This window comes from Ammospiza caudacuta, chromosome 2 (genome assembly GCF_027887145.1).
Source record: "Ammospiza caudacuta isolate bAmmCau1 chromosome 2, bAmmCau1.pri, whole genome shotgun sequence".
NCBI lineage: Eukaryota > Metazoa > Chordata > Aves > Passeriformes > Passerellidae > Ammospiza > Ammospiza caudacuta.
The window spans coordinates 92,575,231-92,592,465 of NC_080594.1; the positions used below are offsets into that span (position 1 = coordinate 92,575,231).

The following is a 17,235-nucleotide window of genomic DNA, read 5'->3' on the forward strand; positions in this document are numbered from 1 at the left end:
CAGAGAATGGCAACAGAGCTGGTGAAAAGTCTGGGGCACAAATCCTATGAGAGGCACTTGCGGGGGCTGGGGCTGCTTGTCCTGGAGGAGAGGCTGCTCGGGGGGGAAGCTGTGCTGCTCTCACTCTCTACAAGCGCCTGAAAGGAGGCTGCAGCCAGCTGGGGATCAGCCTCTTCTCCCAGTAACACGCCACAGGACAAGAGGACATGAACTTAAGCTTAAACCACCAGGGGAGGTTTAGGTTGGACATTAGGAAGAACTTCTTCCCAGAAAAGGTGATTAGACATTGGAACGGGCAGTGCGCGGTGGTGTGGGGGTCGGTGTCCCCGGAGGTGTTTAAGGAAGGGCTGGACGCGGCACTGAGTGCCATGGGCCGGCTGGCACCGCGGTGACTGCCGCGGGTTGGACCCGATGACCTCAGAGGTCTTTTCCAACCTACTTGATCCTGAGTTTCATTGATTTTTTTCCCCACAGGAAAAACCCAAACAGACCAGTTCAGTGCTAAGGTGAAATCTGGTTTTTGCTACAAATGTCCAGAGCAATGCGGTTGCCCAGACACTGGGGCAAGTCCCAGCGCTGCGTACTCAAACAGGAGTCCTGCTTTCAGCGCTGTCCCTCCGAGACAGGAGGCCGCGCCGGGGGTCTCCTGCTGTGCTGGTGGCCACTGTGAATGTCGCTCCAGGTATAAGCCACCACTCCCCCGACAAGACTGGATTTCAGGAACACCGGGGCGCCGCTGAGCCCGAAGCGGCGCCCGCTCCGAACCGCGTCCACAGGCTCAGCCGCTGTGGCAACGCGCAGGCGCGGCCCGGCCCCGCCCGCCAATGGGAGGGCGGAGCGCCGCGGTCATGGCGGCGGCGGTGGGGCGCGTGCTGCGGCTGTGCCGCCGCTGGGGCGCGGGGCCGCGCGCGCAGGTGAGAGCCGGGCGGGCGGTGAGGGCCGGGCTGGCGTCCGGCCGGGAATGGCCCCACGGGGGCGGCCCCAAGGGGAATGGCCCCGTCGGGAGCGGCCTCACGGGGCGACGCTGCTTGGGAGGCCCCGCTGTGCTGCTGCCCCTGCTCTGGGCCGGCGGGGCTGAGCCAGCCCTACGTGGGTTGGGAGTGTCGAGGGCTGGCGTCGCGTTCAGGCTGTCTGTTCCGTGAGCTGTGTTTGCTTCCCTTAATGTGGAGCAGAAGAAGCTTGGTTAAGCCTAGAATTAACAAAGCGGTATATAGAGCAAAGCCAGCGCAGAAGATGGCAGGTTTTAGGTTGATCATTTTGAATGATAAGCTAAAACACAAGAGGGTCCACCTCAACATGAAGAAGAACTTGTTTACATTGATGTTGGCAGGGACTGGGGTCTCCCTCGACGGGACCTTCCAAAGGCACCTGGAAGCATTCCTGTGCTACCTGCTCCAGGTGACCTTGCCTTGGCGGGGGGTTGGACTGGATGATCCCAGAGGTCTGTTCCAACCCTGACAATGCTGTGATTCTGTCAATGGTGTTAGATCAGCAGGTGAGTAGATCAGGAGGCACAGAATCACAGATTAGGGTTGGAAAGGATCTTACAGAGCACCTGGTTACACCCCGCCCTGCCGTGGGCGGGGGCATGTCCCACTAGAGCATCTATCTCTGAATACCTGCAGTGGAGAGGGAAATGTGCTCCACAAGTAAGGTAACTTATGATTAAACAGAATCATTTTGTTTTCGGGGGTAGTAGTGTTCAGCTGATTGCCATTTAATTAAAAGGCTTAGCTGCTGTCAGTATTATTTGTGCATTGCTATTTGATACACCTGTATATATATTTAATCAGTGAGTAGCAAGTGGATAAAAAGGCCTGCTGGTAATGCTTTCAAGTTACAAAGTAATTTAGGATTATATGGGCTGAAGAACTGTTGGTGACTGAATTAAACCGAGCTATGGGGTAACAGAAGATGCAGTAAGAAAATGAAATGTAATGCCAGAAGGAGCAATTTGAGCTATTTATATTGGTTACATCTAGATTAACTTGACTCATTAGGGATAAAGTCCTGGTGCCCATGTGGGTATTTCTTTATGCAGCAGTCAGGAATACATACTCTTAAGGTGTGCAAGGAATGACAAAGAATAAAGCTGAAAATGTTCTAATACTTGATTTCATTCTCAGTTGGAATAGTTTATGTTGCTTTGGTTGCTTTGTGTCAAAAGTATGATTATGACAGTAACTTGATTTTCCTGGCGAGGCACATCCTTAAGTTCTAAGATTTGTATTGTAAATGAGAGAATGTTCTCAAGGGAGTCACAGAGGAAGGCAGGACTGGCAGGGGCCTTGAGGGATCATTTACCTATTCCTCTTGCCCCCAGAGAGGGGATCAGTACCTAAGCCTGTGGCTATACACAAATTGTCTAGCTGTCTGTGAACCAAAGGATATGAGGAAAGCCAATGGGCCCAGAAGCCTTAGAGACTCTTCTGTCCATTAGGTGTAGTTAACTTGTGGAACTGTTGGGTGACAATGTTCAGGATGGCAAGCATTTATGTGAATACAAAAAGCAAGTTGAGAAACTTGGAAGAACATTCCACTGAGCACCATTAAAAAAGAAGATAGTGGCATGTCTGAACTACAGATTGCTGGAAACGAGGCCAGTGCCCTAGGAAAATGATCACTACCTGTTTGTCCTGTCCTTGTGCCTCTCATACAGGCTGTGTTTGACAACAGGGCAGAAGTTGCTGTATCAATGTTCTGACCTGCTATGACAATTTCTTACCTGTCCTGACTGTTTGGAAATTTTTTTGCGATCTTGTCCTAAAAATACCTTGCAATTGTTTAGTTCATTACTTCTTGTCTGTCTTAGTGGGAGAAAGTATTTAATTTCCTAACTTTAAAGTTTCTTGCATTGAGAGGCAAAATGGAAGAGGAACTTTGTCATTTCAGTTCCCTTAGCACTGACTGAGCAAGAGGTGTAGTTTCCTATTCTTCCAATAAGCAAATGGCAAAGATGTAGTGATATTTATAAAGAAAAAAAGAGTCTAGCTTAGTTACTATCTATCATTGACTCTGATGTGATTGAATAGCTATTCTCAGCAGAAGAGTTCAGAGTTCCTTTTTAATTTGATTGGGTTGAGTACTTTATCTAAATCACTGTAGATGTTAAATGTACCTATATCAGACAGAGATTATGGTACTTTGGGGACAGACTTTGAGAACTACAACCTTAAAATGTAAGAGAAGCCTTTCTTGCAGTTGTTATACAACTGGAAAGCCCCTTAGTACTTGAAAATTTGAGCCTAAAAACAACTAGATCTGAATTCTGTTCCCTATTATACACATCTGACTTTTGCCATGCATTGATGCGTTTAGAGCTATTTTTTACTTCCCCACTGTACAGCAAAACTTAATATGTAGATTTGGTTAAACATGCACAGAGAGCATTCTGAGTGTTCTGAGCAGGTGAGATGCAGTTCTGTGGTGACCTGCCAAGGGATTTAATTTTGAAAAAAAAGCTTCTTCTGATAAAATACTTTGTGAAATCAGGTATAAAAAAAACCAGCAAATCACTTATGCGTATTTGCTGACATCTTGTGATGCTTTCCAGTGTATTTTGCAAAATGCTTCTGAGACATCAGTCTGATACTGGTTCACATAATTAGTTTGTAGGCCAACTAAAATCTAAGATTATACCAATGTTGTTTTAAATAAATCAATTAAAACACATTTTTGTGAAACAGAGCTCTAGAAATCCAAAACTCACTTACTGAGGAAAAGGCAATTATTTAGAAATTGGGATGGCTCTGAGCATTTTTATTCTGTATAATTGCTATGTAAAAAATGTTTCTTCTTGTGCAACAAGTTAACAGAGGACTGTCTTGCATGTCTGCTGGGTTCTGTAGCAGCAGCTGTGCCCATAGCTGGAGAATTGGACACTGGGCAGCTTTAGTCCAGCATCCTGATGTGGTTACACAACTCCAGTTCCACATCTCTTAGTGAAGTCCTATCCCAGAGGTAACTTCTTGGTACAAATTTGTTTGTGCACTGCGTGGTTTTTGAAAAGGAGGTGGTTGAAGTCTGCAGTTTAGAGCATGGAAGAATCATGGAAATGGTGCAACAGTCTATGTGCCATGTCATTTGGTGTCATCTTCTGTCTCTGTTCCTGTGTCTTGTTGTAAAATGAACAACCTTTGGGCTTGAATTTAAATCTCTTGACTCCCGTCCACCTTTCTTCCCATTCCACAAGTACAGGAAACTTGACTTCTCTGTTGGTTTGGTTTATATCTGTGTAACTCCAGTGAAGCAAATGAACAGGATGAGTAAACACAGTCCTAATTACTTCTCTTCTTGGAAGAAAATAAGCCAGAGAAGTTGAAGTTCTCTGAAAATGCTAATTTTTTTTTTTCTAAGGCAAATTTAACATAAGCTGATTTTCTCTAAGTTTATGGTCTCCTGTAAAATCAGGATTTGCCCAACAGTTCTAATTCTAGGTTGCTCAGAAAGGAGTTGGGAAGGAAGGGTTAATCACAATAAGTTGTGTCCAGAAGTAAAGGCTTTCCTTTCTCCCATGTTCTGGTGGAAGAGCATATTATTTCATGACCATTGCTAATAAGCATTAATATTATTTTTAAAATGGTGAGGCTGCAGTCTTCAGTAGTGCTTTATGAAATGTGTGAGAAGTGAATGCAAACCTCTGTGGTTTCCTCTACAAAGTAGAGGAGCATGCTTTCTTGTTTGACTGAAATGCCAGAAGCATTTAGCTGTGCTTTGCAGTTTCTGCCTGTGCCACCCATGAAACAGTGCTCTTCTCCCAGAAGAGGTACCAAATACAATAGATATTAATTTACATAAGAGGCTGTTTTCTAATTATGAACAGTTTGTGTGTCCAGGGACTTTTGATTAGTGACGAATTGAAACTAGGGAAGCATATGAATAGCTTGAGGGAAGAAGGACAAAAATGAGAAAATTACAATAGAAATTGACAGGAATAAGATGAAAGCAATCTTTTTTTAAAGTATTCTGTTTAAAGCATACCAGAGAGAAAGCTATTTTGGGCCAAGTAATAAGGAATCGTATGTTCATTAACAAGAATTACAAATAATTAGTTACTATTAAGACAAGTTAGAAGATGAATTGAATTCTTTCCTGAGGAGTGACTAGGAGAGAAGAATAGGGAATATGTGGAGGTACCTTTGCTTTCCTCACTGCTTTATAAGGAAATCACCAGAGCCTTGCCAGTGGAAAATGTGTACATTTAAAATTTTGATTATTTTTCTTTTCATTCTGTCATTATTTCATTATTCATTTATTCTTTTCATTATGCCAGTGCTTCCTCACAGGAACATGAGTATTAAAGAGAAAAGTAAAAGGAAGAGACAAACCAGGATTAGTGCTACATGCAATATGTATAAGCTGTGGAGAAAAGGAAGCAGCAACAGGCTCTTAAGCACCAAATTCTACCTTAGAACTGTTTTAAAATCTTTTCTAGCAGAGATATATGTTACTTTCTTGAGTTTCATACCCTGAGGGACAAATCTTTGTCTGTCAGGTGAAAGCATAGAGGGTCAGTCCTTTCTGACTTGAGTGATCTTATTCATATATTACTTTACCTTCTATGTCAAACCTGATTGAATTCATGGGACCTATCTTGCAGCCCAGGCTGTATACAGGTTTAGGGCAGCATGTTGTAGTCTTCATTTCAAATTGAAATTTCAAGGTGAGTTGTTTTGTTATGTAAATGGAACACTGACACAGGCATGGATGAGTAAATTGTCATGAGCAGCTTTACATATGTGCAGCAAATTAGATGAGTTGGATCAGTCCATCCTGGACTGCCAGGTGTCCAAAATACCAACTGGGCTCTGTGAAAGTAGAAAGAAAAGCTGTTTCATTTCTTCTTAATGTAGGAAATGACCATGGAATGGAGAGCACCAAAAGCTTCTTGTCACAGGAGAAGTTCTTGTAAGCTAACTGAAGGTACAAATTTGAGCTGCTTTTCTGTTTGCCTTGCAAATAAAGTTATGTAATCTTGTTTTGATGAGGTGTGTTTATGTTGTGGTTATAACTGGGTTTTGAGATTACTGTTGTATTTGTGTTAGTTACAGGAGGGGTAGCAAGTGTTTTATTTATATTAGCTGAGCTCAGAAGGATGAAATCATCAAAATTCTCAGCATGTCTAAATTGTGTTCTGAAGACAATTCTCATGACTTAGAGAACATTGAATAATTTTGAATACTACCTTTGTTCTGTTCCTTGTAATCAGAACCCTAACTACTTCACGTTGCTGCATGTGTTTGGTTTTTAATGTTTTGCTAAAGGTAGACTGAGGCTGCAGCTCCCAGAGCATCAGGGGCAATTTAATAACTTGCTGAAGGAAATGAAGGTAAAGAAAGGACTCCCCCTCTGCTTTCTTTCTCCCAGTTCAGTGTTTCAGCCATCTCCTTGTTGCAGCTTTGGCGATTCTCTGGAAAGTGAGCTCGGAGCTGCTCAGACTTACCAGCTCGGCTGAGAATTGCCTGCTTGTTGGGATGAAGCAGAAGTTAGTGTTGTGCCCCATGTAGGCAGCTGAGCTGGCTGCAGAGGAGTCCTGGGCCAGAGCTGGCACAGGGAGAGTAAAGGGAGTGGAGCAGAGAATGCTGGCAGGGCTGAACTGTGCCATGGGTGCTCTCTGCCTTGTGAGGCTGCACTGTCTCCTCACAAAGCCTAGCCGTGGCATGTTGAAGGGGTGGGGGTGAAGTCTTTCAGGGTTCTGTGTGATGAACAAAAATTGGCATTTTTCTGAATCAGAAGTGGTTCTTTTTCTGTCTTTGCTTTTCTGTCTCACATTGCTTTCTTTCTTGTGATTCCCTCCCTCCTCCCACCCACAGAAGACCACACAAATAATCAGTTCTCATTCAGTTTGTAGAATAGTGAAGCTGTAGAGAACTTTAATACTAATGTTGAAGAGCCAAAATAGTGCATAATATTGACTCTAGGCCAGAATTGAGACATTACAGCTCTGTCAGTGAAGCTCCTGTTAGTCTGGCAGAGAGCATCAGTGAAATTAGTCATCTTAACAGCCAATTGTCTTGATAGAAGTGAGACCAAACCTGTGTGCTTGAGAAGGTAACTGCCCTTTGGGTTATGACTTGAGCTGCTACAGTGCTCAGTAGTATTGCCTGCTGGACTGCCCTGCTAGTTTTCTATTAGGTCTAATTGAGACAGTGAAGTAGCTTAAGAACCATTCTGGCACCACAAACAAGGAAGGAGCATGCCTTGGCCTTTCCAGAGCTTTTATCAGTATTTGATTGGTGGCTTTTGAAAAGCCACTAGGCAGCTGCCCCACATATTCTTATCATACTTTGTTGTGGACTGCCTTTAGGTGAAGGCAAAACCTGATTATTTGCTGATAGTTTTTGTTTTCTTTTGTGATGGGATCTGTTGATCAGTACTGTTCTTTGCTTTTGCTGGACGTTCCTGACTTAGGATATACTATGTTTATTTCCATCAAAAAAATCTTCTAAATTAATACTAATGTGTGAAAATGTGAAGGTTTTAGACTGTGTTTACCTGTTCATGGATGTTAAGCCATTGGAAGAAAATGGTTTAATGAGTAATAATGCTTTTCCTCACTTATTCCTGTGATGTGTTGAATCTTGTAATAGGTATGAATAACTTGCTATAGTATTCATGCATTCATTTTATTTAGTGCTCACTGTGCCAGAAATGTAAAATAAATCTATCTTTTTTTTTTTTTTTTCTGTTAGACATTAAGGCTGATCTGTACCACTACAGCAGTGCAGAAGAGAAATGTAGGAGCCTCAGGACCTGAAAAGTACACGGAGGCATTTATTAAAAAACAGATTGAAGAGTTCAACCTAGGAAAGAGACATTTAGCCAACATGATGGGAGAAGATCCAGAAACTTTTACCCAAGAGGATATTGATGTAAGTACAGTTGCTCTGTTGGAGAAGTAATTTACTGTAGAGTTTCAGATATTGAAAGCACTTTACTTCAGCATGAGCCCCTCAGCTCTCTGTGAATTTTAATCAAACTGTCAGAATAAGCAGGAATGCTGCTATACATTGCAAACATTGCAACTGTGACTGTGAATAGACATTCTACTTCTGCTACCATGTGAGGTCACAGATCCCTGTATAGAGCTGTATACCATATCTTGTTAAAGCACAGTGGGTTCTTTTGAAAAGTGCTAATGGATAATCCCCTTGATCTCAGGTTATAAGAGGCACTGTAAAGGTTTATGTAGCATTTCAAAACGTTTACTCACAATTTGACCTGCTGTGTATATTTAGGGTTTTCTTGCATGATACAGTGGTTGTTGGTAACATATATTAAATTTTATAGGATATTTTATAACCAATGCACTGGTTTAGCTTGAAGATTTTAATGTAGAAGTGAATTTAAGCTCATATCAATATCTACAAACATACTGTTTTATTGTCATTCCCTCTCATGACTGGCAGATGGGTGGCCTCCTCTTTCTCTCTGTCATTTAGGCTCATGTAGAGATAAGCTCCCTTTCACTCAGAAAAATGTTTTGTTGCATGGATGTTTCATTTTTTTTTCTTTTTTCTTTTTTTTTTTTATGTCTCACCTGGCCTTCAATTCTGTCATATCTGTCTTATTTTATCATACATCAGAGGCAGGAAGGAGAAACGTCATTTGGTGACATTCACTCTTAGGTGAAGCTGTGTGAAGTCTCTTGGCTGAAGTTTTCTTTGCACAGCAGCAACTCTACTGCTGTAGCCAAGGCAGCCCAGTGGGCCAGCAGGGTCCTTAAGGTAGAGGTAGTGATGTGGAGGTGCAAAGCAAGAGGTGTCCATGGTTTAGTTTTCTCAGGGAGAGGAAATTTGTTTATTGCCTCTTTCAGTGGCAAAATTCTGTCTGCATGGCTGTGTCCATTTGAAAGGTCTTGGCAGTGTGCTTATGCCAAGAAATAATATGTAGGTTGTGATACAGGCTCGTTTCAAACATGTTTGACAGGCTTCAAAACTAAGTTCTAAAAATAGGCAGCAAGGTAAAACGATCCAGAGTAACGGCCTGTTGAGAAAAAGACTGAAATGAGACTTGAGTTTTATCAGGTATCAGAAAATCCATAAAGGCAGCTTGAGTTCAGGTCACAAATCCATAGGAAATCAAGCTTTGTGAGTGCAAAGCTATGCCCTGATACTGTGTCTGTGTAGAGATGTAGGAATCTCTCTGCCCTTCTACAAACAAGTGCCAGTGCAGAGACCCTGCCAGTCTAGGTGTAAGTGGGTATGGTCAACAGTGAAGCTATTCATTGAGGTCAGCAGTAACACCAGGCTGTTTCTTTACATTGGCTATTTTATTTCTCTGCAAACTGTAAAATTTCCTTTCCATGTATTTTTGAGGTTGTTTTTTTCTTACTTTTAATGACGTTTATTTTTTTGAGTTCCTTTCTTGTAAAGTAAACACGCACCAATCTACCTTGTCAGAATACCTCCCATGTTAATACAGTACAATGATGATGCTGATCGTTCAGTTTGCCTGAAAGGTTAATGGTAGGAGAATGCATTAATCTGTAGTCTGGCTTCCTTCCTTCCTTGGCAGGGTCTAGGGGGAAGGCTTCTAGAAAGCAAGAAATGCAAAATGACTGTATCTATGTAGTGGTTTATTTTTAATAAAGCCACAGCACTATGATCATTTGCACAACGTTAACTAAGCTCCACCATTAGTAAAAGCAGATTCATTCTGGAAATTAGCTTTTACAAATGCAGTGCAGGTGACAAGTACGGGACTGCTTTGCAGACTGCTTCTGAAATGATGGAGAAGTGGGGCCAAAAGAGTAGTTTTGCTTGGTGATACCAAGTATCTGTGATTTGATTTCTTTATATTCCATCAGGTGTTGGGAAGTAATTAGAGTGTGTAATAGTGTCTGCTATGCATAATTAAATTTCTGTTATAAAAATATAAAAGCTCCTTAAGCACTGGCAGGAGAATTACCAAGCTTTACATTTTGAACAGCAGTAATTCTTTCTGATGAGTGCTTATATACCTCCATGTCTTCTGCTGTTAATCAGTCTTTGCAGTGTATTTCAAAAGTAGACATCCTAGGATTCCAGTCCTTCACTGGAGTTTTAGGTAGAGTTTAATAAAAGCTAAACCTTGTGAAGTTTTAAAAAAGGAAAATAAGTTGACTTACTTGCTAATCCTCGGATGTTGTGCAAGCAGAATTGCCTCTTACTGATACTTTCATTTAGGAATGAAAAGTTAAGCTGTGCATTACAACAGTATTTCTGGAGGAGAAAAAAAATCCAGCAAATTGATATATAACTCTGCACAAGTCTACCAATTGCTTTTTAATTGGTATTATAGACCTCACTCTGAAGCTAGAATGTTTTATTCTCCTATGTGTGAATATGTGCTATGAAGTTTTTCTAATTGATTTGCTTTGCCCATTCCATTTGATGTATCATTTTTCACAATATTTCATAATTTGTGCTCATTTCTAATGAACAGAGTCGTTAGGACAGGCATGTCTAAGTACAACTGACAGCTAACATTAGGTGCCAGATGCAGTTTATAAAGCTATGTAGAACTGCAGAGAACAGTTTAAATAAATTAGCACCTGTACATTAGTCTCACTTGCTGGTAATTTATAAGCGAATCAGTAGAGATGACATTTAGGTAAGTCATTGATCAAGTTAACAGCTGCATACCCACTGCCCAGCTGGGATACCTAATTAATAGAGATTGCAGTCCTGACCTAGTGCTTTTCCCTGTTTGAGTCTGTAATCCTTTTATTTTGTGATTTAACTTCTAACTTACAGTTGTGGTAAACAGCCCACAGCCATTTTCCACTGTCAGTTCTGTGATATTCCACTTTAAAGCCCAGGAATCTAAGTAAGATTAATACAAGAAGAGTGTCTTAAGCTTCATGACCTATTTATATGCCAGTATTTTTATTATTCATTTTTATGCAGTCTCTAAATGCTCTCTCAGATACCAGCTCATCATAAAGGAATACTCTTTCCCTGTAAGAGTTAGTAAAACTCAAAAGCTAAACATCTGCATTCATTTTTGCTTGTTGTCTGTCTTATAATCTAATAGATTGTTGTCAAGCAGATGGAATCATTTGAACATAAAATATATGTTTTCCTCTACTAGCATTTATACTGTTGGAAAAATACCAGTAAGATAGTTAACTGTGAAAATGTTAATGTTGAAAAACTTAATTCCTCATCAGGTTTCTTTTAAAAAAATAAGGCTTATTTCATGAAAAATTGCTTGTATCCAGTTGCTTTTAAAGGTGACTTGGCACATCTAATTTCTAAATAATGTTCAAATTTTAGCAACACAGAGTATTAGAAATGAGTGAATATTGGCAAATGTGAAATGTCAGAAATGTTATTCAGAACAAAATGTGTTTCTGAACTGCCTGTTGTCTGCAAGAAGAATGTCTTGTCCAGCATTGTCCTTACAATAAATAATAGATTTTGGATTTATTTAAATAGTTGAAGCTAGAATGCTTTTTTCAAATATTTTAAATTTTTTTTCCCAGTGGAAGCAAACTCTGCATCAGTGTTTTTTTTTTTACTTCTGCATCAATCTGAGCTGATGACTGCTGGATTTTTTTTTTTACTCTTTCTAATACTGTTTCATATTTTGAAAAAATGAAATTAAGATAGAAATAAAGACTTTCAACACATTTTTTGGGATTATTTCTCTGCAAGCTCATGACAAGATATTAATTTTCATTTTGAAAGTGATTACACAGTATAAAAATAATGTAATATTAAAAAGGTGGGGTTTTTCATATAATGACTGTGGATTGTTTTGCTTGATTTGTTTTTTTTTTTCAAGTGATAGAGTTAAAATGGTATGTCACTTTGGATTTGAAACTTCTTTCTGTGCAAGCTAGAATTTAGCTGTAGATGAACAGTGGTGGGGGTGGTTTCAATAAAATTTAGTAGTTAGTTGTTAGAAGAGAGATGTGTTTTGAAATATAAGCTTTGTTTGTCACTTTTTTGGGGGGGCAGGGGGGCGTTGTGGTTTGTTTTGTTCTTAACCTTTTCTGTCCTGTTAAATAAAAAAGAAATATTTCAGAATTCAGAATTAACATTTTGTGTCCCATTTTTGTTTCATTCATTCCTGGGTTTACCCTAGATATTCTGGATTTTGCATGCTGAAAACTGCTAAAGAATACTGCTAGTGTGGTTAGAAGGAAAACAGCTGTTCCAGAAAACATCTCGGTCTAAGAGGTGATGAAGTACAGTGACTAAATGATGTGATTCAAGAGGCACAGTTTAAGAAGGGAAGTGGCTCTCTTATGATCAAGTTGAGGAGTAGAAGCTGAAACAGCTTTTGCTCAGGTGTTTCATTAAAATGTTATGGCATAAAGTATCACTTCTCACTTCAGTGTTTTGATGATTAAAATCTCGTGTATATTTAAAAAGGAATGAGCTGGATTCTTGAGCCTGCTGCCAAAAAGGGTGCTGCTGCAAAGGAGCCCCAGGGTAGAGGTAGTGTTTGTTTGGTTTTTCAAATTTTTTTTTTCTTCTTTCCTTTTCCCTAAAATACCTTTTTTCACTGGATGTTACTTAGATAACTATCTTTACACATGTTTTGAGCAATGGGAATTAGTGGAATGTTTTTTGTTTGAGCTTCAATAAGAACAGGCAAGATCAATTGAAGAACTGAACTGTTGAAGTCGCCTATCCCAATATGACTCAGTCAACTCTATTTGAATTAAAGTATTGAATTCTTAGTTTCTCAAGACATTGGGAAGTAAAAAGCAAAAGAAAAAGTAACTCTGACTGACCCAGCTGAATTTATTTGATTCAGAGTTAGTCTCTGACAAATGAGAAAATGAGCAAACAACTTCTTGGCTTGTAGGGAGGTGGTAGGAGGGGAAGAACGATCAGCAGTCAGGATGTGCAACATCCACAGGGAGGAGGAAGGGTGAGGATGTGGCAGGTACACTGAATTTACACGACATACCCATGCAGGGCTGGACAGATTATTTAATTAATTTGTTTTGTGTGTTTGAGGGAATGCCAGAATTTTGGGTTTCTCTGGTTTTGGGCTTTTTTCTTAATTGGGATGGAAGGTTGTACTTGTTATTCCAACTGGCTTGAATTCAAACCTAAAGCTGCAAGTGAAAGACATTTTCATCCTGAGAGCAGTATGTTGACTCTTCTGGTCTCTCAATAAATGATGATATAACAAGATTTCTTCTAGTTTGGTACAGGAAAGTTAAGTTTATCAACTGTACAGTTTAAGGAATGTCAGACGTAAACTACCTTGTTGCTAATGTGTTCATTATGATCTGCTGCTTTTAAAGGTGTGAGTACTGGGTATTTTCCTCTTCTCTGTGTGTATCAACAGTGAAATTCAAAAACAAAGATTTTCTTTAATCTGGAGTTCAAGTCCAAATAATTCCAAAAAAAAGGCTATGAGCCAGGACCCTTGAGGTGAAAACCACTTCTGGAATGGGAAACTGCAGTTAATGTAAAGATTTCTTGGGAACTTTACTGCTGGCATTTACACCTTGATTATGAAGTCTTAAGAGGGACATTCACCTGCTTTTTCTGTTCAGGAAAATGCAACTAACATGCAGTTAATTCTCTATGGAATTTTGGTTTGAGACCTAGAGATTCATGAAAGGAAACCTACGTTCCATATCTGAAGACATTTTAAAAAGATTTCAGGAAAATAATTTCATGGTTATGTGCTTCAGCTGCAGTTTGGAGAGACTAATTCTGATGTAATTCCTCACATTGATCCGCCATCTTTTTATACTGCTAGTACAGGGCTTTTTTAAAAGACTTTTCTACAAAAATGAAACATTTGCATAGACAAAATCAGCTTCTGTAGATGGAGCTCCCAAGAGGCAGTCTGACATTCTATGTAGTTGGTAAAGCACAGCCTGAGAACCCAGCTATGTAAAAGTAAGTAGAAAATTCTGAATAAAGCTGAACTGAAGTCTGTTGCATTCCCAGATAGTTCATTCTTGACTACTTTTCCATAAAAAGAGAGGTCAGGAAGACTATTTATTTCCATTTTGCAACAACAAAAAAATAAGCTTATAAAATGAGCCATTCTTCTTTGGTTGGTTGTTGTGTGGAGATATGAGAGTAGATGCTAGGATTTCTTAATACAGGATGTGTTCATGCTGTAGTGTGAAAGACATGAGTATACACTTAGCAATAAAATAAACTTTCCAAGAAGTAGAAGGTCTCAGATGGCAGCTACTTTTTTCATTGTAAATGTTAACTTGTTATGTTTGGCATTTATTAAGATGTGATAGTTACAGTAACTGTTTTGGCTGAGATTCCTGAAATGCTTGTATAAAGATTATGTCTTAAATACACACACAGTCAGTCTCAGGACCCTGTAATAATTTCTATTAATATATTATATAAGGTGTTGGTTTAACATCATTTGGCTCACAGTAGATTTCTCTCTTGTCATCATAATTAATCCCCATTTGTTCATAAATAGGTGTTCACCTACTGTGTGTATGCATAAAATGCCCATTGACTAACAAATGGGAATACAGTAGTCACTAAGAGAAACAAAATTACCATTTTATAAAATCAAGTTAAGCCTTTTGTTTGCTTCAGAATTCTGAAAATTTCTGTTCAGAATGCCAGTAGGGGATTAATGAAAGTAATAGGTTAGGTCTTTTTACACTCCATGCATATTAAATCTGTTGAAGCACTGACAAAGCACTCCAAGTCTATGGAAAAAATTATCAGCAAGTAATAGCCCTAAGGTAGCCTAGCTAACAAAGAGCCGTTCTTCTTGAGAGAAGATTTTAACCTCAGATTTTATTGTAATTCTACTTTTCTGTACTGTCTAATGGAAATATAAATGAGACCACTGCCAGAAGGGTTTATTTGGTTGGTCCATTTTACTGTGCAAGCACAATATTTCTGTCTGAAGCTCTGCTACCCACTGTCTGAAGTTGGCTACACTTGCCAGACTCTTACATCTGGGAGCTTTTGGTGGCTAGCTTTTTCTGGTTTGTTTTTAGAAACAAATTAAAATAAACAGCTCTGATAAATCCATGTTTTTGCATTATTAAATTATGGTTTAGTTACATTGAAGAGGGAGAGTAAGATGATATTAAGCAGAAATGTGTGTCATTGGGCTTAACTTTGTAAGGTGCTTTGCCTTAAATTTTGGCCAGAATGGTTTGGAGTATTGGTATACTAACTTCATTTGTTGTAGGCAAATAATGCTCATTTTATATATCACATAAATACTGGTAAATATTAAGTCAAAATTCAGTATGTACCTTGTACTTAGTGAAAACAGTAAACAATGAGTGTGATGAATATCATGTATTTTTCTAAAGTGTTTTGTCAAACCGTCAGGTATCTAAGGGAAAAAGAAAAAAGATGTCACTTGAGTCTTTCTTCTCTGGGCAGTTAGTTCAAGTTCAGCAAAGATTTTAGTGATTCACAGTTGTTTCCAAATGCAGTGATCAGTGAAATGCTTATTTAGGCTATGTAAAGTAGCTATTACTGGCACAACAAACATGGCTTTTTAGACTTGAGGAAACTATGACTGGAAATTGTAGAAAGTGGGATTCCAAATGTTTAAAATTTGGCTTTTTCCTGTTGCCTTAAATAAAATTTCTATGCTTGGTCTGTCAGTAGGCACTGTTAGGAAGCACTGATATTTTCAGAAATATAAATAAATAAGTGTTGTGATTGTGATGGAAGTCACAGCACTTGAAATTTTACTGGAAAATCATTGTGTATAAAGGGGTTCTTTGCACTTGAGTAGTTCAGATAAGTTATGATAAGTGCGTTCTATAAAAACTAAATTTGGCAGAAGAAAGTTCACTCATTCTATTGCAGTAGCATACAGCCTTCAGAATGAGGTTTTACCTCTGAGGATTCCAGAAGAAATTATCTGCTTTTCTTTTCAGCACATCACATATGTGTCATATTTTCTTACTGATTTGGTTGCCTGCTGTACAAAAATTATGCTATTTTTTGCATAAGAAGATGCATAAGAAATGTTTTTGATGATGCTTTTGTGGGAAAAAAGTCACATACAAGATCTTTCTTCTTCTTTTCAGAAAGCCATTGCCTATCTCTTTCCCTCTGGCTTATTTGACAAACGAGCCAGACCTCTGATGAAGGTAGGATTTTTTGTTGCATTTCTGAATATCTGTAGCATGTTACTTTGAGTAACTTTTCCCTTTTGCTGATATTTTTCATTTATTTACAGCATCCTACTGAAGTTTTTCCAGAGCAGAGAAGTAAGTGTTCTTAGATACTTTCTTTATTATTTCTAAGTATTAGGATTGTTGCATATGTAGAATGTCTTATTTTTGTGGATTGGCTCTTTTCCCTGTATTCCTAATGACTACTAAAACATGAGCAGTAAAAGTCTATTCTGATATTCTGTGGTTTAGGATAAAAATTATCAGTGTATTCCAGAGTACCACTGATCTTCTCAGAAATTGTGTTAACTGACTAAGAGAAATGTTTTTCATTGTTTAAAAATAAGCAGTAAATAGAATGATGTGTAGAATTCAGTAGCTTTTTGTCAGCGCTATCACCTCCATAAAATATTCATTAATACTGTTTTAAACCAAAAGTTTTCTTTGTAACTTTGTTGCTCTAGAAGATTAGAAATTACAGGTTTGAATTTTTTTCAAATAATAGAGTGGAACCTCTCCTAATTAGTTCTTTGACCTTAAAGTCCTAACTCTGCACGTCTGTCCATACTGTCTTTGGTCTTTCTCCTGAGACACAGTATAGAGTCCCAGATGTCAATGATATGCCAGTATGTTGGTCAGTTCACTAAAATCAACAATTTAATTTTAAATAGAACATTTGAAAGATAAGGTCAAAACCTGTTGTCTGGTTTTGACTAGTATTTGATATCAACTAGTAGCAGAGGTGTGAAATTCTACATTCACTGAGCTATCAGGTCTCAGATAAACATTTCTGATTATCATTAAAATCTTAAAATTTTCCTTCTTTCTTCCTGTTGCTGGAATAATTGATGCTTGTTTTTTGGGGGACTTCATGTCTTTAGAAAGCAGTCTAAATCATCCGAAATTCTGGATTTCCATCTTTCAAATGTTATCATGCCTCATTTTTCAACTTCCCTGTATTGTGAAGTAAAAAAGTAGAAAGCGAAAGGGTAGGAGAGAGTTAATCATTTAGTAGTTTTAAAATCCAAGGGCTGTTTTATGGAAGAACTAAGCTACTATTCTATATGCTTTCAGGACTAAAGCATTCTTTGAAATGCTAGCAATATCCTGAGGACTGTAAGAACAAATTAGTATGAATGTTTAGTTTT

At 38.8% G+C, this 17,235-nt stretch overlaps 1 protein-coding gene across 1 annotated transcript in view; it reads left to right on the forward strand.

Annotated features, from left to right (window-relative positions):
- The first annotated feature begins 740 nt into the window (after positions 1-740).
- The window catches only part of MRPS9 (mitochondrial ribosomal protein S9), a 33,699-nt gene continuing 17,204 nt past the window's right edge, over positions 741-17,235 (forward strand). The window contains exons 1-4 of the mRNA XM_058799983.1: positions 741-914; positions 7,692-7,871; positions 16,001-16,063; positions 16,153-16,183. Of these exons, the coding sequence (XP_058655966.1) occupies positions 825-914; positions 7,692-7,871; positions 16,001-16,063; positions 16,153-16,183 (364 nt within the window). The 5' untranslated portion in view covers positions 741-824. The remainder of the gene's footprint in view (positions 915-7,691; positions 7,872-16,000; positions 16,064-16,152; positions 16,184-17,235) is intronic.